This window comes from Trichomycterus rosablanca, chromosome 21 (genome assembly GCF_030014385.1).
Source record: "Trichomycterus rosablanca isolate fTriRos1 chromosome 21, fTriRos1.hap1, whole genome shotgun sequence".
In the NCBI taxonomy this organism is placed as follows: domain Eukaryota; kingdom Metazoa; phylum Chordata; class Actinopteri; order Siluriformes; family Trichomycteridae; genus Trichomycterus; species Trichomycterus rosablanca.
Window position 1 is genome coordinate 17,026,448 of NC_086008.1, and position 24,201 is coordinate 17,050,648.

Sequence of the window (24,201 nt, forward strand, 5' to 3'; positions counted from 1 at the left end):
TAGTATAAAAATAAAGTGACCTACTTGTGATATTTTCAGCTATAATAACAGCCTCTCTTCTGAGAAGACTTCTTACAAGACTGTGAGCATGTCTGTGGAAATTTGTGTCTTCAGTCAAAAGAGCATTTGTATGGCTGGGCACTGATGTTGGCCTCAGTTGTTCTTTCGGTTCATTCCAAAGCTGTTCAGTGCGACTGAGGCTCTTAAACCAAGCTTTTCTTCATCTTCGATGTCTTTATAGACTTTGTTTTGTGCACAGGAGAAGAACCTTCCCTAAACTGTTGTTGCAACATGGGAAGCATATCATTTCCTTAATATAATAGTTGTATTACATCTGTTAGCAATTGTTATGGCTGAAAAAATGCAATAATTAGAAGGGGTGCCCCAGTAGTAGTGTACCTGCTAACAATTTGTGTTAAATGACTTTGATGTATTGCATGGCACATACATACATACTGATACATACATACTTCACCATTCTTTTACGCAAGTTCAACTGCATACTCATATGGGGACGTATTGCACTGCATTTTCTGTCACATGCCAGTCTAGTATGCAGAATGTGGATTGGTGTCATATTAAATTGATCATATAATGGCATATTTTTTTGTGATATTCAGTACAGAAGCATGCCGGTCTAAGGGGTCATAGGGATTAGCACCTAAGGATCAAAGGTCATAGGCATTTATTAGTGGTTTCTGCCTTCCCTTTACATGCAGATATTTCTCTTTTTTACATTTGATATGATGCACTGTAGAGGGTGAAATATCTGAAATCCTTGCAATCATTTGTTCAGCAATGTTGTTTTAAAAAGCTCTAATTATTTTGCTAAGGCATTTTTGGCGAATAGGCTGGAAAACAGAGGTATCGGTGAATGAGTTTAAACAAGTGATGTTTGTTTGTTTGTATGTGTGTGTGTGTGTGTGTGTGTGAGTGTGTGTGAGTTAGAGTTATGTGGATGCAGCCAAGGCCTTCCAGTAAAAAGGAAGTAAAAAGAATTCCTTTTAGGATACAAACACACAGAGAAGAGATGTGTATCAGAAAGACCAAGAGCACTGAGCCGTCAGCTTTGCTTCACGACAATACGGACACCTGCAGATTTGTTGTATTTGAGAATGCAGGGACAGAAGTCTCGAGAGCATTCATGCACTTGCATCAGAACTCAACTGCAATTTTCCTCCACTGAGTTTAAATACAGAACCCAAGCCAAACGAAAGGGCATCCTTCATCCATTTCTATAAATAATTCATAAACAGACCATGAACTGCATTAGTCTTTAAAGAAGAGTCTCATGACTAAGTTAAATTCTGTCTTTAAATATTCATTGTTCTTGATTATTCATATTAAATCTCTATTAGGAATAAATATTTTACAATTTGTAAATTGAATTATTAACATTTCTGAACACTTCAGAAATGGTAGACTACAAGCCACCTCCTTGTTTCTACACACACTGTCCATTTTATCAGCTCCACTTACCATATAGAAGCACTTTGTAGTTCTACAATTACTGACTGTAGTCCATCTGGTTTCTCTACATTCTTTTTTAACCTGCTTTCACCCTGTTATTCAATGGTCAGGACCCCAACAGGACCACCACAGAGCAGGTATTATTTAGGTTTTTAATGTCCACTCACTGTCCACTCTATTAGACACTCCTACCTAGTTGGTCCACCTTGTAGATGAAAAGTCAGAGACGATCGCTCATCTATTGCTGCTGTTTGAGTTGGTCATCTTCTAGACCTTCATCAGTGGTCACAGGATGCTGCCCATGGGGCGCTGTTGGCTGGATATTTTTGGTTGGTGGACTATTCTTAGTCAAGCAGTGACAGTGAGGTGTTTAAAAATCCTCTCATACCAGCACAACACACACTAACACACCACCACCATGTCAGTGTCACTGCAGTGCTGAGAATGATCCACCACCTAAATAATACCTGCTCTGTGGTGGTCCTGTGGGGGTCCTGACCATTGAAGAACAGCATGAAAGGGGGCTAACAAAGTATGCAGAGAAACAGATGGACTACAGTCAGTAATTGTAGAACTACAAAGTGCTTCTATATGGTAAGTGATGCTGATAAAATGGACAATATGTGTAGAAACAAGGAGGTGGTTTTAATGTTATGGCTGATCGGTGTACAAACCCTGTTCCCAAAAAAGTTGGGACACTTAAAAATGCAGTTAGAAGTTAAATCTTTGATTTGGTAATTCTCTTGAATTTTTATTTAATGGACAAAAGTCCAAAAAAGATTTATAATTCCATGTTTCTTTGTTTTTGTAAATATAAACACATTTAGAATTTGTAGCTTGCAACACATTTCAAAAAGTTGGGACTGAAGCAAAATAAGAGTGAAGAAATGCAGTGGTACCCTGTAACTCAATGTCCCCAAAACTCAAACTCTTTGAACCTTTACGCCCTTCGTCCAAAAAATTGTACCTTTAAACTCGACGTTTCCCTCAAACTCGACATGGGTGCAACTGTCGCTTTGTTCAGCTCTCGGCATTAAAGTATTCATTATTTATTAATAATTATATTCATATGAATTAATATTTATATCAAACAAACTAGTTTTATTTTAAATAAATGGGCATAAAAAATTCCAAAAAAGTTCAATATTTGATAATGCTTTGCTATCATTGCAAAATGAAAGCACATGGTAAACAGCAGCACCGCGACCCAGATCAACCACACAGCAGCATAAAAACATAACCGCCGCTTACCTGAGCTTCTCTTCACCAAATCTATATTTGTGTGTTGTTCAGTTAAGGCTATAATCCACTTCTTGTTCTTCTTGGCGGTTGTTTTTCTTGTATGTTTCCAGAGTATTTCCAGAATATATAAATCCATTTCCAACTAATTTATTCTCTTGGCTTTCGTGGTAAAAAGCTGAAACCGGTAATTTATTAACATATCTGTCACTTATACCTCTACAGCCAATGAAGATAGAGTTTTTCATTGCCAAACTCACCTAAATGATGCAAATACGCAAATAGCAAAAAATAGCATACATTGCTTTGGATTAGAGGAACAATTGAAATTCCACCCAAAATCTGAATTTGGAAGCTCTGATTGGTTTATACAGCTGTTTTTCAAGGCCTGAACCACGACTGAATCTCTGAATCAAATGCGCACTGATCCAGGGAGTTATTTATGCATGACACCGTAATGAAAGAGTGAGCAAAACGAATGAATCTTGACCACAGAAAAGAGCACAGCTCCCTGATTCGATTCTAATGAATGAGTCATTTGAAAAGAGTCGTTTCTGACTTGTTTTTACTCAACCACGACTGAACCACGACTGAATCTCTGAATCAAATGCGCACTGATCCAAGGAGTTATTTATGCACCGCAATGAAAGAGTGAGCAAAACAAATGAATCTTGACCACAGATAAGAGCACAGCTCCCTGATTTGATTCTAATGAATGAGTCATTTGAAAAGAGTCGGTTTTTTTTGTGTTGGAAAGCTTTGGAGACCAACCTGGACTCTCTCTTTTTATTCCAACTTCAATAACTGCAGATCAGAATTAGTTAAAAGCTAGAAATTTGGTATGGTGATTGTAAACAACATTTGTTGGTAATGGAATATAATATTTTAATATTATTATTTATATATACAATATTCATATAATGAAATAAATGCAGTTCCACTGGACCATGGAACGCATTAACAGGTTTTCCATACATCCTATGGGAAAAAATACCTTGAAACTCACATTTTAAACTCAACTCTACTTCCAGAATCAATTGACGTTGAGTTTCAAGGTACCACTGTAATATAATATTGGAATTACAGTGATTTGAAACATTTCACAATAAGCAGGTGATTTGGTAACAGGAGAGGGAATCATGATTGAGTATAAAAGGATCCACCAAAGGCTCAGTTTGTACAAGCAATGATGGGTCTTGGCTCAACCAGAGAATAGACAATAAGTTCAAAAAAACATTTCTCAATGCAAGATTGCATATAATTTAGGTATTTACCATCTACTGTACATAATATTGTGAAAGGATTCACAGAATTCAAAGATTTTGCAATATGTGTAGGACACTGCCTAAAATTATGTTTAAATGCTGGGGACCTTCAAGCTCTCAGACAGCATTGCATAAAAAAACATCACCATGCTACTGTTATAAATATAGCCACATAGGCCCAGTATTACTTCAGAAAACCATAATTACTGAACACAGTCCACTACAGTGAAACTCTATTACACATAGAGAAAGCCAAACATTATTTACAGAAATAACAGAAATAGCAATAAAATTAGTTCTTTGGGCCCTAGCTCATCTTAGATGGACCAAGAACAGTAATAATATGTGCTGTGGTCAGATGAGTACAAGTTTTAGCTTGTTTTTGGGAAAAACAGACATGAAGTTCTCTGCACCAAAATGAAAAAAGAACCATCCAGATTGTTAACTGCATCAGTGCATCAGTGCCCACAGCATGAGTGAGCATATGTGCATAAGGTACCACTGACACAAAGGCGTATTTTAGGATTTTAGAGCGAGAGACATGCTGTCATCAAGGCAATGCCTTATCCCAGGAAGTTCATGGTTGCGTTCTCAGTTCCCATTTCATTAAAAAGTTATTAGGAAAGGTGATGGAACAGTGCTAAACATGCTTCTGTCCCAACTTTTTCTGAGTGTGTTGCAGGTTTCAAATTCTAAATGTGCTTTTATTTACAAAATACAAAAAAGTTCATTAGCGTAAACTACTTTCTACTTTTATCAGTTAAATAAAGATTCAGTACAATTAATCATTCATAGATTCCCCTTTTTACTGCATTTTACTAAACGTCCCAACTTTTCTGAAAACTCATTTGTAGGAAATTGGTGCATCGCAGGGCTTTAGCCACCCCACTACTTAAATTTAGTCACTTTTGCCTGTGTAGACGCCCAGCTGGCCAATAGCGCTGCTGGGATTCGAACCTGGTGGGCTAGTGTAATAGACCACTGTGCCACCTGAGCACCTTGTTTTAAGTTATATGCAGCAAAAAGAAAATTATAAACACATTCAGCCACTTCATCTCAGGGTTTCTGTATAGACTGGGAATTAGGGTATGCTACCATGATTCTACATCACACAATGTGTCTTGTATTCCAGAAAATGTCTGACTCGTCTACCTTTCTACACTACCTACCCACCTACACTACCTACCTATTTACACTACCTACCTACACTATCTACCTATTTACACTACCTACCTACACTACCTGCCTTTCTAAACTACCTACACTACCTATCTTTCTACACTACCTACCTACACTACCTATTTTTCTACACTACCTACCTACCTACACTACCTACCTATCTACACTACATACCTACACTAGCGACACGGTGGCTAAGTGGGTAGCACTGTCGCCTTACAGCAAGAAGGTCTTGGGTTTAATCCCCAAGCGGGGTGGTCCGGGTCCTTTCTGTGTGGAGTTTGCATGTTCTCCCCGTGTCTGTGTGGGTTTACTCCGGGAGCTCTGGTTTCCTCCCACAGTCCAAAGACATTTAAGTGAGGTGAATTGGAGATTGGAGGTGAAATTGTCCATCACTGTGTTTGATATAACCTCATGTGAACTGATGAACCTTGTGTAATGAGTAACTACCGTTCCTGTAATGAATGTAACCAAAGTGTGAAACATGATGTTAAAATCCTAATAAAATCCTAATAAACAAACAAACAAAACATACCTACACTACCTACCTATCTACACTACCTACCTATCTACACTACCTACTTTCCTACAATACCTATCTATCTACACTACATATCTATCTACACTACTTATCTATCTACACTACCTACCTACATTACCTATCTATCTACACTACTTATCTATCTACACTACCTACCTACACTACCTAGCTTTCTACACCACCTACCTACACTACCTACCTACTCTACCTACTTTCCTACACTACATATCTATCTACACTACCTACCTAGCTTTCTACACCACCTACATACTCTACCTACCTACTCTACCTACCTTTCTACACTACCTTCCTATCTACACTACCTACCTACACTACCTGCCTATCTACACTACCTACCTACCTACCTACCTACCTACCTACCAGTCTACACTGCCTCCACTATCTACCTATACTACCTACCTATCTACACTACTTACCTACCTACCTACCTTCCTACACTACCTACCTACGCTACATACCTACCCACTTATACTACTTACCTACCTACCCATCTACACTATCTATCTATATCCAACCTACCTAATAAATTGTAAGGCGGACACGTCAGACCACAGCACTTTTTCACTGTGCATTCATCCATTTCAGATGTGCTTAGGTCCAGAAAAGCCAGGTAGTAGTATAGTCTTAACCTGCAAATGTACTGTAGATGCAGCACTGAACTGTGTTTACTGACGAGTGATTTCCAAAGTATTCATAAGCTCACATGGTTTTCATTACAGCAGCACACTGGGTTTTAATGCATTGCCATCTTAGCAATTGAGGTCGTGGACACTTAATATTGGTTTTCTGCCTTGCCCTTCACACACAAATATTCTCAGTTTTCTCTAAATATTTTATTAAAGTTATGGACTAGATGGTAAAGGTTTTGTACCTAATAAGGATAGCATCACCTTCTTTTTACCTGTGGAAAAGTCCAACACTGGTGTTTTTGATGATTTAAAAAAGTTCTGTCTTACACTGCCCACTGCCTAACTTTTTTTGGAATAAGTTAAAGTCATTAAAAAGTAATTGCAGTGCATAGTAAACCAAATCAATAGTTTATAAAGTAAAAGTTTAAAAGTTAGCAGGGCAAAGTTTGTGGCAATTAAATTTTAATTAAGTTTTAATTAAATACCTGTGAAAAACATAAAATATAGATAATATATAGATAGACACATTCCAAAAAAAAGTTGGGATGGGGGCAATTTAGGGCTAGTAATGAGGTGAAAAAACTAAATAATGATGTGATTCCAAACAGGTGATGTCAACAGGTTAGTCATGGTTTGGTACAAAAGCAGCATCCAGGAAAGGCTGAATCTTTAATGAGCAAAGATGATCAAAAGATCTCCAGTTTGTCAACAAATGTGTGAGAAAATGATTTAAATGTTTAAAAACAATGTACCTCAAAGAAAGATTGGAAGGGATTTGCATATTTCTCCCTCTACAGTGCATTATATCATTACACGATTCAAGTAATCGGGAGGAATTTCAGTGAATTTCAGGGTGCAAGCTTAAGCTGAACGCCTGTAATCTTCCATCCCTCAGACGGCACTGCATCAAGAACCGCCACTCAACAATAGCTGATATAACCACATGGGTGAGGGATTACTTTGGCAAGCACTACAATATGGAGTTACATGCACGAATGCCACTTAAAACTTTACTGTGCAAAAACGAAGCCTTAGGTTAACCATGTCCAGAAGCAGTGTCGACTTCTCTGGGCTCCGAGGTATCTATAATGGACCATCGCACAGTGGAAACGTGTACTGTGGTCAGAAGAATCAGCATTTCAGGTCTTTTTTGGAAAAAATGGACGCCGTGTGCACCGGACCAAAGACAAAAAGGACCATCCAGATCAGCAACAAGTTCAAAAGCCAGGGTCTGTTATGGTATTGGGCTGTGTCAGTGCCCTTGGCAAAGGTCATTTACACTTCTGTGATGGTAGCATTAATGCAGAAAAGTACACTGAGATCATAGAGCAACATGTGCTGCCTTTAAGACGTCATCTTTTCCATAGACGTCCATGCATTGTTCAACAAGACAGTGCAAAACCACATGCTGCACACATTACAAAGGCATGGCTGCAGAAGAAGAGGGTACGAGTACTACACTGGCCTGCCTGCAGTCCTGACCTGTTCCCAATAAAAAATGTGTGAAGAATTTTAAAACGAAAAATGTGACAACAACGACCCCATACTGTTGCACATCTTAAGACGTGTTTGTAGGAAGAATGGGACAAAATAAAAGCTGAAACATTAAATCACTTGGTATCCTCGGTGCCAAAACGTCTTTTAAGTGTGGTGAAAAGGAATGGCAACATTACAAAGTGGTAAATGCTTCACTGTCCCATTTTTTTTGGAACGTGTTGCAGGTCTGAAATGTAGGAATGGATGATTATTAATAAATGAAATGAAGTTGACCAGACAAAAACATGAAATATCTCAAAGTAAATGTAAGAAACTGTGTTATTTGCATTTTCCATGCTGTCTCAACTTTTTCTGATTTGGGGTTGTATATACTGTAGCTTTATATACATTTCTACATCTGATTAAAAAGATGAAAATACAAGAGTGTGCTTTTAGGCAGTGTTTATGTCTACTGTTATTACTTGGATTAAAGGCAGGCCACATTTCACAAGTAGATGATGCCTAAATCCTGGGATTTTAAGGGTTTATCCTTGTCCTTTTTCAAAGCTCTAACACTAAAAAAGATTCATCTATAGTCAGGTTAGTGCTCTGAAACACCTAGTTATTGTGAGCTCTGCCACTAGTGATGAAACCCTTTGCATTTTGCGTTGACTTGGCAGTTTGTCAAACAGAGTTAGTCATTCAGTTGTTGAGTAGCTCTGCATGCAAATGCTCGAAACTGCCTTGTCTCATTTGCCTAACCACAGAAATCAAGACTTACAATCACACCTCAAACACAGCCTTCTCCCCTAGACATGTTAAACTTAATAAAACTAATGAATCTAAGGGTGTAAATGTGAGTGGCAGAACATAGCTGCTGCATGAGTACCTGACTTACACTGTTTAAGAACTGTCACAGGTAGAGGTAAGGGAATCGAACTAAGTACTTAAAGAATATGTGAGCATGAGAGGACAGACTGGAGTGTTGCAATTCTTATTATTAAAAAGTATTTGTTATATTATGTACACCGATCAGCCATAACATTAAAACCACCTCTTTGTTTCTACACTCACTGTCCATTTTATCAGCTCCACTTACCATATAGGAGCACTTTGTAGCTCTACAATTACTGACTGTAGTCCATCTGTTTCTCTACATACCTTTTCACCCTGTTCCTCAATGGTCAGGACCCCCACAGGACCACCACAGATCAGGTATTATTTGGGTGGTGGATCATTCTCAGCACTGCAGTGACACTGACATGGTGGTGGTGTGTTAGTGTGTGTTGTGCTGGTATGAGTGGATCAGACAACGCAGCACTACTGGAGTTTTTAAATACCGTGTCCACTAACTGTCCACTCTATTAGACACTCCCACCTAGCTGGTCCACCTTGTAGATGTAAAGTCAGAGACAGTTGCTTATCTATTGCTGCTGTTCGAGTTGGTCATCTTCTAGACCTTCATCAGTGGTCACAGGACGCTGCTGGATATTTTTGGTTGGTGGACTATTCTCAGTCCAACAGTGACAGTGAGGTGTTTAAAAACTCCAACAGCGCTGCTGTGTCTTATCCGCTCATACCAGCACAACACACACTAACACACCACCACCATGTCAGTGTCACTGCAGTGCTGAGAATGATCTACCACCCAAATAATACCTGCTCTGTATTGGTCCTGGAAGAGTCTTGACCATTGAAGAACAGCATGAATGGGGGCTAACAAAGCATGCAGAGAATCAGATGGACTACAGTCAGTAATTGTAGAACTACAATGTGCTTCTACAGTATATGGTAAGTGAAGCTAATAACATGGACAGTGAGTGTAGAAACAAGGAGGTTTTAATGTTATGACTGATCAGTGTATGTTCTTATTCTATTTACAATTATAATTATAATAAAATACTAACAAGAACTTAGGAGGCCATGCAACACATTCTACACCAATACATTAGTATTAAAAGATGCAAAGAAATCACAAGTGTATGTAAACTTTGAAATAAAACTGTATGTGTCAGGACGTTTTTCACCCCATGACTCAACTGGATGAAGTTTGTTTTCTCTATATTAATTAAATACAATTTCATTATCACGACATTTCAGATTTGAAGAGATTCAAATGAATTTGTGATGCCACAGTAGGGTTTTCCACCATGCTGACATCAAAAGCTGCCCGACTCTTAAACTTCCCCCTGCCCTCAGTTGTTAGAATTGCAAAGCACATGCTGTTCTGTTTATTTACATTATTTATTAAAACCAGCATCACTTTGATACGAGACTTCATCATAATGAGCATAACAAATTAAGAAAGTAAAAATAAGTGAACAGTTTGTGGTGCAGTTAGATGGAAAATGTCAGGTGAATCCCCACTCACACTCAGAGGACACTATTAGAAACACTGGCTCACCCACAGCTGGATTTCACAAACTTCCGACTGTTCTCCAGTGTCAGGTTTGCGAAGTACAAAATTGGGTGTGTAGAGACATACAGACTTGTTCTTTCTACTTTTTATATGTATTTGTGTTCTGTTGAAAGCAGCATCACTCAGATATGGCACCGTGTCATAATGAGTTCACAGTGTTGAAAAAGTGAAAATGGAAGAACAGCCTGCAGTGAAGAGAGATAGAGATGATCAAGCGTAACCCCGTCTTGTACTCACACAATTATTTTCTTACTATAAACTATAAAATGTAATTATAATGAGGAGATCTGTTTCTTAATTAACTTACTAGTAATGTAAAGTGTTGGGGCGTTACTACAGAAGCGTAACTTAAACAGCTGTCTTTTCATTTTAAAGCAAATTCATCATTTTCATAAAAATCTCCTAATATGCATTCATTTTTAGTAACAAGCATATTTTCAAGCATATAATCATTTCCCAATTACAACCCCAAATCAGAAAAAGTTGGGACAGTATGAAAAATGCAAATAAAATAAAAATGCAGTGTTCCTTACATTCACTTTGACTTTTATTTAATTGCAGACAGGATGAACCTGAGATATTTCATGTTTTATCTGCTCAACTTCATTTCATTTGTTAAAAAAACATCCATTCCTGCATTTCAGGCCTGCAACACATTTCAAAAAAAGTTTGGATGGGGGCAATTTAGGGCTAGTAATGAGGTGAAAAAAATAAATAATGATGTGATTCCAAACAGGTGACGTCAACAGGTGATTGTAATCATGGTTTGGTACAAAAGCAGCATCCAGGAAAGGTTTAGTCTTAGATGAGCAAAGATGATCAGAGGATCTCCAGATGTGTGAGAAAATTATTAAAATGTTTAAAAACAATGTACCTCAAAGAAAGATTGGAAGGGATTTGCATATTTCTCCCTCTATAGTGCATAATATCATTAAACCATTAAACCAAGGAATCAGGAGGAATTTCAGTGCGTAAAGGCTCAGGGCGCAAGCTTAAGCTGTGATCTGTGATCTTCGATCCCTCAGACGGCACTGCATCAAGAACCGCCACTCAACAATAGCTGATATAACCACATGAGTGAGGGATTACTTTGGCAAACCTTTGTCAAGCACTACAATACAGAGTTACATGCACAAACGCCACTTAAAACTTTACTGTGCAAAAAAGAAGCCTTATCTTAACCATGTCCAGAAGCGGCATCAACTTCTCTGGGCTCTGAGGCATCTAGGGTGGACCATCACACAGTGGAAACGTGTATTGTGGTCAGCATTCCAGGTCTTTTTTGGAAACAATGGACGCCGTGTGCTGCGGACCAAAGACAAAAGGACCATCCAGACTGTTATCAGCAACAAGTCCAAAAGTCAGGGTCTGTCATGGTTTGGGGCTGTGTCAGTGCCCTTGGCAAAGGTCATTTACACTTCAGAAAAGTACGTTGAAATCTTAGAGCAACATATGCTGCTTTCAAGACGTCATCTTTTCTAGGGACGTCCATGCATTTTTCAACAAGACAATGCAAAACCACATGCTGCACACATTACAAAGGCATGGCTGCAGAAGAAGAGGGTACGGGTACTGGACTGGTCTGCCTGCAGTCCTGACCTGTCCCCAATAGAGAATGTGTGGAGAATTTTGAAACAAAAAATGTGACAACGACGACCCCGTACTGTTGCACATCTTAAGACGTGTTTGCAGGAAGAATGGGACAAAATAAAAGCTGAAACACTAAATCACTTGGTATCCTCGGTGCCAAAACGTCTTAAGTGTGGTGAAAAGAAATGCCAACATTACAAAGTGGTAAATGTTTTACTGTCCCAACTTTTTTTTGGAATGTGTTGCAGGCCTGAAATGCAGGAATGGATGTTTATTAATAAATGAAAGGAAGTTGAGCAGATAAAACATGAAATATCTCAGGTTCATCCTGTCTGCAATCAAATAAAAGTCAGAGTAAATGTAAGAAACTCTGTGTTTTTTATTATTTGCATTTTCTCTGCTGTCCCAACTTTTTCTGATTTGGGGTTGTATAATATAAACACACTGCATTATGTATGTATGTAATTTTACATTTCGGTTTGGGGCAACTGAGCATCAATTAAATACTGTAAAACTTACCAGCAATTGATAATAAATATATGCATTTTATCTGTAATAGTTCATGTAATTAAAAGTGCTGTAGGGTGATATGAAAAATATCAGGTGCGCTGGGGCCCATGGCGGAGGGGGGCCCTCCACGAAATGAACTCGAGTTCACGAGTTGGAAGGAGAGGAAGGGGAGGAAGAGGAGGAAGAGGACAAGAGTGACAGGGAAGAAGACGAGGGCAAAGAAGGGAAGCAAAGAGAGCGATTGAGGAATTTTTCTCCACATGGCGCTGGCGATATGATCGTCGTCCCTGTGCCCGCATTCCACTTCTCCAGGCAATAGAGGAAGCATGTGGTGACATTGACGCTGCCTCTATTCAAGGATGGATGCGCCATGCAAGAAGGTTCTTTCCTCTGTGTTTAGCAAGAGAGGACATAGCATGCGACATGGATGAAGTACTGTGGCCAGACCCAGCCCGGAGGAGAGATGAAGCCTAGACACAGACCCAACCCCTACCCTCCCCCCAACCAACACACACACACACACACACAATTAATTTTTTGGTAAAAAAATAAAATTATTTGTTTGAAATTAGCTTTTTCATAGATGTGTTTGGTTTCTGTCCAACTACATGTGGTGGTTGGATTTTTTTCTTCTTATGTGCTGTACAAACATTGTATAAATATTTTTGGTTTCAATACTGCTTCTGTGTGTTGTGAGTATATTCCACCTTCTCTCTGCACGTTTGTATGGAAATAAACGTAGAATCCCATGAAAGACAGAAGAGCTTTAGGTTTTAAACATCAGTGCGTACATGATGTATCCAAAATGTCATATTATGACAAAAGTGTTTGCAATGTGAGGTCAATGCTTGCTTTTGAGATGTGTTTATGACATTTTGAATGTTGTGTGTCATTTTGCTTGAGATTTGAGGCATTTTGCATGAGCAATTGTGGGTTTTGTGTGTAGAGTTTTGAAAAATAGACACAGAATTTTGAAAATGTGTGTAAACAGTTGTTAAAAACTGTAAACATCTCCCTGAGTTCTACTGTAGTTTTTCTACCATTTGATTTCACTAAACGTTTAAGTGATCGCCGATCACGATCATTCAAGATTTTTTTCCGACCACATTCCTTCCACATTCCCCACTGTCCTTCCACTTTTTAATAATGCGTTGGCCAGTTCTTAACCCGATTTTAGTAGTTTCAGCTTCTCCTTAGATGTTTTCTCTGCTTGATGCATGCCAATAATTTGACCCTTCTGAAACAGATGATCTTTTCCATGACCACAGGATGTGTCTTTCGACATGGTTGTTTAACAAATGAGAAGCTACTCCCTGCATCAGTTAGGGTTAAATAACTTGTTGCCAGCTGAAACATAACCACCCATGCAGTAATTATCCAATGGGAGGCTCTTACCTATTTGCTTAGTTAAATCCAGATGGTGACCTTTTTTTGGCCAGGCAGTGTACAGTATATTACAAAATTGTAGCGGCGATATGTGAGAGACATTTAGCTCAGCCAATCAAAATGCAGCACCCGGTTTATACATGTGCATTCGGATGTTCTGCAGTTAGTTAGTTAGTTTTGTATATGAGACTTGCCGTATGGCCCCAGCATTGAACCCAATAGGTAGTTCGGGTGCTGGAGCTAGGCAGTCTAAAGTGCTGTAACGCTCATTGAAGTTCTGACTAAACAGTTAAAGTGACTCTACCTTGTCGTGTGCCTTTATTCCCACACCTCCCCCACCACACGCAGCAAAAGACCCACAGTATCCCTGCCGGACGAGCAGCACTCGCAGCGGCTAGGTAAACCGACCCTCTGCAGTAGCAAGTAACTAATGCTAGCGGTAAAGTGTGGCGATAACGAAAGTAAAAACACGAAAATATTTTTGTTAAGTAAAGTATTCAAATAACTAAAAGACAATGAAATATCAGAATACATGTAATCAAAATATACAGTGAGTGCACAGCAAGGAATTTTGGGAATCTGTGTAACCTGCTTAATGTTACTAGGCCAATATATAAATATATATATGAAATTTGTTGTGGGGGCCCAAAGATTTTTTTTTGCACTGGGGCCCATGAGCTACTAGTTACGCCACTGCTTATTTTCCTTAGGTTTTATACAAATGAAGGGCTGTTTTTTGATGGTGGACATGGAAGGTATTTAATCCTCTTCTCCAGATTAGCACCATGACCAGAGATTTTCTTGTATGCTCAGGTTGTACTGGCATGCACTTTCCAAAAAAAGATTTCAGTTCAGCTGTGGTTGTGCTTCTGGCAATGAGCTGAGATTTCTGCCACAGATGCTAAAACATGAGCTGATGCATGAGTGCTTGAGGACGGGAGGGACAAGGTAAGTTTGTTTTGTCAACAATCACTGAAACCTGTGAGGACTGGAATGACTGCTCCTCCAGTAACTGCCCTCTACCTTCTACAACCCCAAATCAGAAAAAGTTGGGACAGCATGGAAAATGCAAATAACAAAAACACAGAGTTTCTTACATTTACTTTGACTTTTATTTGATGTCAGACAGGATGAACCTGAGATATTTCATGTTTTGTCTACTTAACTTCATTTCATTTATTAATAAACATCCATTCCTGCATTTCAGGCCTGCAACACATTCCAAAAAAAGTTGGGACACTAAAGCATTTACCACTTAATGTTGCCGTTCCTTTTCACCACACTTAAAAGACGTTTTGGCACCGAGGATACCAAGTGATTTAATGTTTCAGCTTTTATTTTGTCCCGTTCTTCCTGCAAACACGTCTTAAGATGTGCAACAGTACGCATTTTTCAGGTGCATTTTTCATTTCAAAATTCTCCACACATTCTCTATTGGGGACAGGTCAGGGCTGCTGGCAGGCCAGTCCAATACCCATACCCTCTTCTTCCACAGCCATGACTTTGTAATGTGTGCAGCATGTGGTTTTGCATTGTCTTGTTGAAAAATACATGGACGTCCCTGGAAAAGATCTCAGTGTAATTTTCTGCATTAATGCTGCCATCACAGAAGTGTAAGTTACCTTTGCCAAGGGCACTGACACACCCCATACCATGACAGACCATGTGGTTATATCAGCTATTGTTAGTGGCGGTCCTTGATGCAGTGCCGTCTGAGAGATCGAAGATCACAGGCGTTCAGCTTAAGCTTGTGCCCTTGGCCTTTACGTACTGAAATTCCTCCCGATTCCTTGAATGGTTTAATGATATTATGCACTGTAGAGGGAGAAATATGCAAATCCCTTCCAATCTTTCTTTGAGGTACATTGTTTTTAAACATTTCAATCATTTTCTCACACATTTGTTGACAAACTGGAGATCCTCTGATCATCTTTGCTCATCAAAGACTCAGCCTTTCCTGGATGCTGCTTTTGTACCAAACCATGATTACAATCACCTGTTGACATCACCTGTTTGGAATCACATCATTATTTAGTTTTTTCACCTTATTACTTGCCCTAAATTGCCCCTGTCCCAACTTGTTTTGGAATGTGTTGCAGGCCTGAAATGCAGGAATGGATATTTTGGGTTCAAACTGTCTGCAATCAAATAAAAGTCAAAGTAAATGTAAGCAACACTGTTTTTATTTTATTTGCATTTTCCATACTGTCCCAACTTTTTCTGATTTGGGGTTGTATTTAACAACTTGGGAGTTGTCCCAAGAACCTTTGGCCTAAGGTGTAAGCACACCATGTACAGGATGCCAGGCTATTACAGGCAGTCACCTAGTGGCAGACATAGTTGCAACAATGGACAATTAATAGTTGGTCATCTTTACACTGGCATGTTTTTGGAAGGTGAAAATAATGGCAGCATCAGAAAGAAACTCATGAATTCTGTGGACTGTGTTCTCCTAATGGGTGGCCTATCAATCGGAAGACTGTGGGTTCAAATCCTAGCTCTGCCATGCAGCCAGCATTGGACCCCTGAGCAAGGCTTCTAACCCTGTCTCTAAGGGCGTCAAACAAAGCCTGACCCTGCGCTCTGACCCCAGCATCTAAACAAGCTAAAATATGCTGGGAAAACATTGAATTGTATATTTTTTGTGTATTTGCTTCAATGACAAAAATTCTTACTTTCAAAAATAGAATTTGGACCTGTAAGGGACCAACATTGCAGATGAACCACCCTACCAGTTTGCAATTGTCTATTTTAATAGATTGTATTTTTTCATGTAGCAGAAGATTGCCGTTATGATCCTGGCCTTTTGTGTAAACCATGGGCTCTGCCATTCGTGTGAAGGCGGCTTACAAATTCATAGAAATCAACGGGGGCTCTTTTACTTGCTGTCAGCAGCAAATTTTGGTGACAGCTGTAACACAGCGTATGACATGAAAAGCTTTTTTAAATCCCCGCTATGTATGTAGACTCAATGGGAAAACATATTTCCTTCAGCATCTTTTCAAGTGATGAATATTTGGCTCCTTTAAGGGCAACCAAATCAAGAAGCAGTACAAGGATACGATTTGGGTCAGTGCTTTTAATTATAGAGCACACCTGGTTTTTATGTTGTAAATACACGACATCGTCTTTTCTCCATCTGAAGGCTTTACAAAGGCCTGAGAAGGAATAACAAGTACTGCAGACTACAAACTTTTCTGTCTCTGGGGGAAAAATAAGCACAATGCATGCAGAGACCAGACAGAATGAACCCATGTCCAAAGTTCCAGCCTTTTTTTTTGCAAGCACTGATGTTTCTGTGGGTTAGCATTGTTTTCACCAAACATGGTCTAAAAACACTGACCTTTTATAAAAGCTTTTCTAAAATAACATTCTGAACAAGTTGCGAGCCAGACACTCCTGTTTTTTGATTTTCCTCCAGATATATTTAAAAATTTTTGTCAGCTTTTGGAATTTCCTTACATAATGGCATAGTGTTTCTATAAAGATTTAAGATGTCAGCTTGACTACTGTTTATTCTATAGGGCTGGCTGAGCTGGTTGTTTAATTAGCTACATTGGCTTGCTAATTAAATATTAAAGGTGATATAAAGGTAGGATGAATATGTTATAGAGCATCACAGCTAGTACAGTGGGCGCCAAAAAAGCAACGTGGGTCTGAGTCTCATGTTTGTCTTCATGTTATTTATTTATTAGGATTGTAACATCATGTTTTACACTCTTTGACAGAAACGGTAGTTACTGGTTACACAAGATTCATCAGTTCAAGTTTAATGTCAAAAAGTAATGGACAATTTTGTATCTTCATTTCACCTCACTTGCATGTCTTTGGACTGTGGGAGGAAACCAGAGCTCCTGGAGGAAACCCATGTAGACACGGGGAGAACATGCAAACTACATACAGAAAAGACCTGGACTGCCCACCTGGGGTTCGAACCATGGACCTTCTTGCTGTGAGGCAACAGTGCTACCCACTGAGCCACCGTGCCGCCCGGTTTTCATGTATCTTCAGAAAATCTGCTGATGGTGCATTGGCTTCTTTAATATGCTCCTAGGCTAGTGAGTGTCTTAATGTGTGTTGCCTTGTGATGGACACCTGGAGCAGGATGAAGTTGTTCATGATAGTTAATTACAAAATATGTTGTTTGTACTTGACTTGTATTTGTGTAATACTACACTATATGACCAAAAGTATGTGGACACTAATACTAATTAGTAAACTCAGGTGTTTCTGTACTGAGCAAGGTCCGAGTTTGGTGTGGAGGAACTTCAGTAGCCTGCATAAAGCCCTGAGCTCAACCTCATTGTCGGTTTTGAAGTTGATTTTGAAATTTTAAATATTGATTGTCGGTTCGAGCGGCACGGTGGCTCGGTGGGTGGCACTGTCGCCTCACAGCAAGAAGGTCCTGGGTTTGGTTCCCAGGCGGGCCGGTCCGGGTCCTTTTTTGGCGGAGTTTGCATGTTCTCCTTGTGTCTGTGTGGGTTTCCTCCGGGATCTCCGGTTTCCTCCCACAGTCCAAAAACATGCAGTCAGGTTAATTGGAGACACAGAATTGCCCTATAGGTAATTGGGTGTGTTTATGTGTGTGTATGTGTGTCTGCCCTGCGATGGACTGACGCCCCGTCCAGGGTGTTACTGTGCGCCTTGCGCCCATTGAACAGCTGGGATAGGCTCCAGCACCCCCCCACGACCCTAAGTAGAGCCACTGTCGGGTACTTGAGCAAGGTCATTAACCCTGTCTGCTCGTACAATGGCTGACCCCTGTGCTCTGACCCCGGCTTCCAAACAAGCTGGAATATGCAGAAAAAGAATTGCATTGTAATGTACAGCTGTTGTTGTATATATGACAAATAAAGGCATTCTTCTTCTTACATTTACATTTTCAGCATTTAGCAGACACCTTTATCCAAAGCGACTTACACAATGAGCAATTGAGGGTTAAGGGCCTTGCTCAGGGACCCAACAGTGGCAACTTGGTGGTGGCGGGGCTTGAACCGGCAACCTTCTGTTTACTAGTCCAGTACCTTAACCACTGAGCTATCACTGGCCCTTCTACCTTAACCACTGAGCTATCACTGCCCCTTCTACCTTAACCACTGAGCTATCACTGCCCCTTCTTCTTCTTCATTAAACACCTTTGGACTAAATTAAAACGTTGATTGTGAGCCAGGTCTTCAGGTCCAAAATCAGGGCTTCAGTAATGCTCTTTTGACTAAATTAGCAAAAACTTTCACAGATAGAAGTTGTTATAGCCACTGAGGGGTTTAGGATGTCTGTGATGTTACGACAGGATGCTACTTGTCAACAAAGAACTTGGTCATATAGTATATTGTCATTTAGTGTATAAGGCATGTGTATCTTTGTTAAATGTAATATTCAATAATGGACAGAAAGTTTCTCTAGCATATTTTAAGCAATTTAGGATCAAGTTGTTTTTTTTCCTCTCATTTTCTCCCAATTTAGCGTGGTCAATTTGTCCTCCGCTGCTGGGGATCCCTGATTTTTTTGCAGTCGAGGAGGGTGTATTGCTGCTCAAGCCTCCTCCGACCTGCTCACAGCCCTTTTCCACCCATGCACTCTGCACAGGCTCCTCTATCCACCAATCAGGGACCTTACACAGCGTTTGAAGACACCGCCCACATATTCCGGTGACACCGCCCACATATTCCGGTCATCCCTCCCTGCAGGCACTGTCAATTATGCCCGCCAGGTGGCAACACCAAGTTTCAAACCGAGGAGTTCAGAATCTATATCCCACTGCACCACCTGGGCGCAGGATAAAGTTGTTAAACGGAATTAATTAAAGAATGAAAGAGAGAACTTTTAAAATGTTGACATTTATTTGCTTTGGGCTATAAGATACAACCACAAAGGTATTGTGCAAAGAAAGCAATGATTAAAACGTGTCAGGAAAAGTGACAAGCACAGAGCAAACATTTAAAAAAGAGATTTTAAAGTTAAACTGGAATAAGTGGACAAACCTGAAGAGAGGAAACACACACTAATACTGATTAACGTCAGCTTACGAGCAAGCAAGCAAAAAAAGAGTAAAAATCAAAGCATTCAATATGTGCCACTATACAAAAGCACAAGTACGGAAGGTGAGTAGGGAATAATATATATATATATATTTATTCTTTACTGTGGGGGTTAATATTAAAGGCAAGCTGTACCAGACACCCTCATAAGAACTTTACATGACCTAGTAATCTACACTATGTGGCCAAATGTATGTGGATACCTGGCTTTTCACAAAATCTTGCAGTGTTGTGAGATTCTGTCAACACCATGTGAGTGCGGTCAGGCACTGATGCTGGACAAAAAGGTCTGTCTTGGTATCAATGTTTCAATTCATACCAAATGTGTTTCATAGGATGGAGGTCAGGGCTCAGAAGAGCTCCACTGGAACTAAAGACCAAACTCATCAAATCAAGTCTTTATGGACCTCACTTTGTGTAATGGGGCACAGCCATGCTGAAAGATGAAAAGACCAACTCCAGACTGTTACCACAAAAGTGAAGGGATTTTAATTCTCCTCTATAAGAAGAGATGTCCACATACGTTTGACCATTTAGTGCATCAGTGGGCCTAATTGATATCATATTCTATTCATGTTTAAAAATTCTCCTGATTGTCCTGTTTAAAGTACAGTGTGTTAAAAAAATGAAATCTACCAAAAATGTCCTTCATTTGTTTGACCCTCTTTTCTAAGTAAAGATGAAATGATAAAAAATAAATGTTAACAGTTAATTGGGAAGTATTCATTCCTTTGTTAAGAACTTGGTCACACCAGCTTTGGTAGCTACTCCAATCTTCTGAATTCATCAAAAATAATTCAGCACTTTCCTCTTTGCTAAATTCATTAAATTTGGCACATTATTTACACCGATCAGCAATAACATTTAAACCATCTCTACACTCACTGTCCATTTTATCAGCTCCACTTACCATATAGAAGCACTTTGTAGTTCTACAATTACTGACTGTAGTCCATCTGTTTCTCTGCATGCTTTGTTAGCCCCCTTTCATGCTGTTCTTCAAGGGTCAGGACTCTCCCAGGACCACTACAGAGCAGGTATTATTTGGGTGGTGGGTCATTCTCAGCACTGCAGTGACATGGTGGTGGTGTGTTAGTGTGTGTTGTGCTGGTATGAGCGCTGATGGAGTTTTTAAACACCTCACTGTCACTGCTGGACTGTGAATAGTCCACCAACCAGAAACATCCAGCCAACAGTGCCCTGTGGGCAGCGTCCTGTGACCACTGATGAAGGTCTAGAAGATGACCAGCTCAAACAGCAGCAATAGATGAGAGATCGTCTCTGACTTTACATCTACAAGGTGGACCAACTAGGTAGGAGTGTTTAATAGAGTGGACAGAGAGTGGACACGGTATTTAAAAACTCCAGCAGTGTATTTAAAAACTCCAGCAGCACTGTTGTGTCTGATCCACTCATATCAGCACAACACACACTAACACACCACCACCATGTCAATGTCACTGCAGTGCTGAGAATGACCCACCACCTAAATAATACCTGCTCTGTGGTGGTCCTGACCACTGAAGAACAAGGTGAGAGCAGGCTAAAATAGTATGTGAAGAACTACAAAGTGCTTCTATATGGTAAGTGAAGCTGATAAAATGGACAGTGAGTGTAGAAACAAGGAGGTGGTTTTAATGTTATGGCTGATCAGTGTATTTTCCAATCAATCCTGACCATACATAATAGCATGATGCTACGACCACATTTTACAGTATGAACTGTATTTATTAACACAATGCATAGCAACATTTATTGGAGTTTAGCAAACATTTAGCAAATTTTATTCTTCACTGCAAACACCCTGGCCTGGAAATAACTCATGTTTTGACTCATTAACTCATGAGTTAATCTGTCTTTCAATATGCTCACTCATGTTGGTAGTGGTGGCTTAGTGGTTATCCTGCTGCCCAGTTGTATTTTTCTTTCCATCTGTGCTTCACTATGATTAGACACTTGACTAGTTTTATCAACTCTTGGGACTTTATTCTGATTTGTGGACAGTCACTACCATAATAATGGGATTTGTCAAGAAAATTAGAAAATGAGTTAGTGAGTTTGATTAACTCGCTCGACGTTCTCCCATTTTTTTAAACTGGTCTGAAAATGTCAAGTTTGGATGTGTCTAATCAGAGACAAATACCGTTTAGAGGGAATGAATACTGTTTTTTTTTGCATTTCACATTATTTGTCTCTCCTCAGGGGATTAAGTGGGGAGTATATCAATATAGATCTAATGTTTTGTTCATCTGTGTTACGAAAAGTAAAAATATTTCATCCTGTATTCATGAATAACGAGCTTGAGCATAATTTTTCTTCTCTTAACCCAAGCATACATTGTTGCCTATGATAAAATGTGGACTTCTGTGCCGATGAATAATGTAAAATATTGCATAATGGTAAATGCCTACAAGCACGCATCACTGGTTCAGTCAACACGCTGTGTGTAGTGAAGCCACGCTGACAGATGAATGAAACAGCTATCTGCACAAAAATGTGTGTATCTTCTGCATTAGCCAAATGGTCCGAGAAGAAGCCATGATGAAAAACTTTTTCTTCACCCACTGAAGACAACTCGCCTCATCAGGTGGGAAGGGAAGAAATGCTGGCAAAGGATGAAAAAAACCTCCAGAAGAGATCAGCCCTTGATCACTCGTCATCAGTGTGGCTGCCCTCGGACTGCCCCTGTGAATCACAACAGCACGAGAATGGGTGTAATGGGGCGAATATAGAGGATACAGGCTGGTCTCACAAAATGGCTAATTTCCCACAATCCCTTGCTCAGTAGTGACAGCTGGCTTAAAGAGTGGGTGAACTTAAGCTCTGTCGGACCTACAGTATCAACAGTGTAGCATGAGACAGGCTGACACAGATGTTCTAGAAGAATCTGAGCCCTATGCAGTCAAACAGTGAGTTCTAACTGGATGAAGGATGCATAGGTGCTGCACAGCACCAAGGCCCTGGGTACAAACCTCACCTTTAGTCAGGGTAAGGACTTTTGCATGGACTCCCTGTGTCTGCAGTTTTCCTCAGGCACTCTGGTTTCCATCTCCTCAAACATGCAGAAGGTGGTTGCTCTTAGGTGGGGGTGTGTGATGCTCTAAATGGATTAGCGCCCTGTTCTAGGTGTATTCCTGCCTTGGACAGATGCCAGACCCATTGTGGCTCTGATTAAGATTTTTTTCCCAAAACAATAATTCTTAACATTGGCACTTCTGCCTTTAGCATTTTGAACTAGCTTCCAACAAAACTGCACTAAGCAAATAATGTTTGAGGACTCTTCGCTTTAGCTAACCCCACAAATCTTTAATAGGGTTCAGGTCATCTAACTAGGGTGTGTCTTCGAACCACTTTAGGTGGGTATAGACATAAATTACAACATCAAAAACAAACCTGGATCCAACTCTTAGCTGCTTCTAAAAGTCAGACTGAATTTCAATACAAATATCCTTGTACATTGTGGAGTCCATGATTAGGGCTGCAACTATCGATTATTTTTGTAATCGAGTATTCTATCGATTATTCCAGCGATTAATCGAGTAATCGGATAAGAAATACTTTTGCTTTAACAAAGAGCAAAAACAAATACATATTAGATTAAATAAGACATGTTTCTTAAACCAAACTGTACATTTGTATTCCTTGCATACAGGACAGTTTAACATTTTTTAAATGCAAAAATAAATAAATCAAAAATAAATCAATTTACTTTTAAAATGTAAACAGGCAACCTGAAACATCAGGTCATAAATAATAATAAACAAAAATACATGAACATAAGCCTGTAATTTGTGCAACTTACAAAACTCAAAGTTTCAGCTACAGCTCACGCAGAACATAAAGCTTTAATATTTTGTTGGGAGGTTTTGTGGTGTTTGTAGGGGGATAAAAATCTTTCAGGATTGTGTCTCTAGATGAGGTAGATCTGGTGTGTGTGTGTGTGTGTGTATGTATGTGTGTGTTTGCCTAAATCTTCATAAAAGCCTGTGGTGGTTGAAACGAAGTAAAGTCAGTAAACATAGGTAAAGTAAACACGACGCTCTGATGGTGTGGATGTTATACTGAGTTTTAGTTTTATCAGCTTAAAATGATCTCAAACTTTCTGTGGTTTTCTCTGTCCAGTCTCCTCCTGTTCGCTATTTTCTCTCTATATTTTGCAGTCCGCGCTATCAAATCTCGGCTGCGTCCTAAACTGATACGTTCGAACGTGTCCAGATACGTAGTGTTCATTAAACTGTCCGCAAAAAGAACCCGGATTAAGTCCTGTTAAGTTCTGTTTATGTTTAAGATATTTGGGACGCAGCCCTAGATTCTTCACGTCACCTGCACACAGCGTTAAACACGCTGCGCAAAAGTGAAAGTCGTCCGTGTAAAACACCGTGAGCTGTATATGGTTGTGCGGATTAAATGATTCCTTGATGCAAAAAATTTGAATCGA

At 39.6% G+C, this 24,201-nt stretch overlaps 1 protein-coding gene across 1 annotated transcript in view; it reads right to left on the minus strand.

The window, feature by feature from the left end:
* Nucleotides 1-19,546: 19,546 nt before the first annotated feature.
* Nucleotides 19,547-24,201, minus strand: part of smarca2 (SWI/SNF related, matrix associated, actin dependent regulator of chromatin, subfamily a, member 2) — an 89,277-nt gene continuing 84,622 nt past the window's right edge. Inside the window, exon 34 of the mRNA XM_063018183.1 lies at nucleotides 19,547-22,448. Within this exon, the coding sequence (XP_062874253.1) occupies nucleotides 22,413-22,448 (36 nt within the window). The 3' untranslated portion in view covers nucleotides 19,547-22,412. The remainder of the gene's footprint in view (nucleotides 22,449-24,201) is intronic.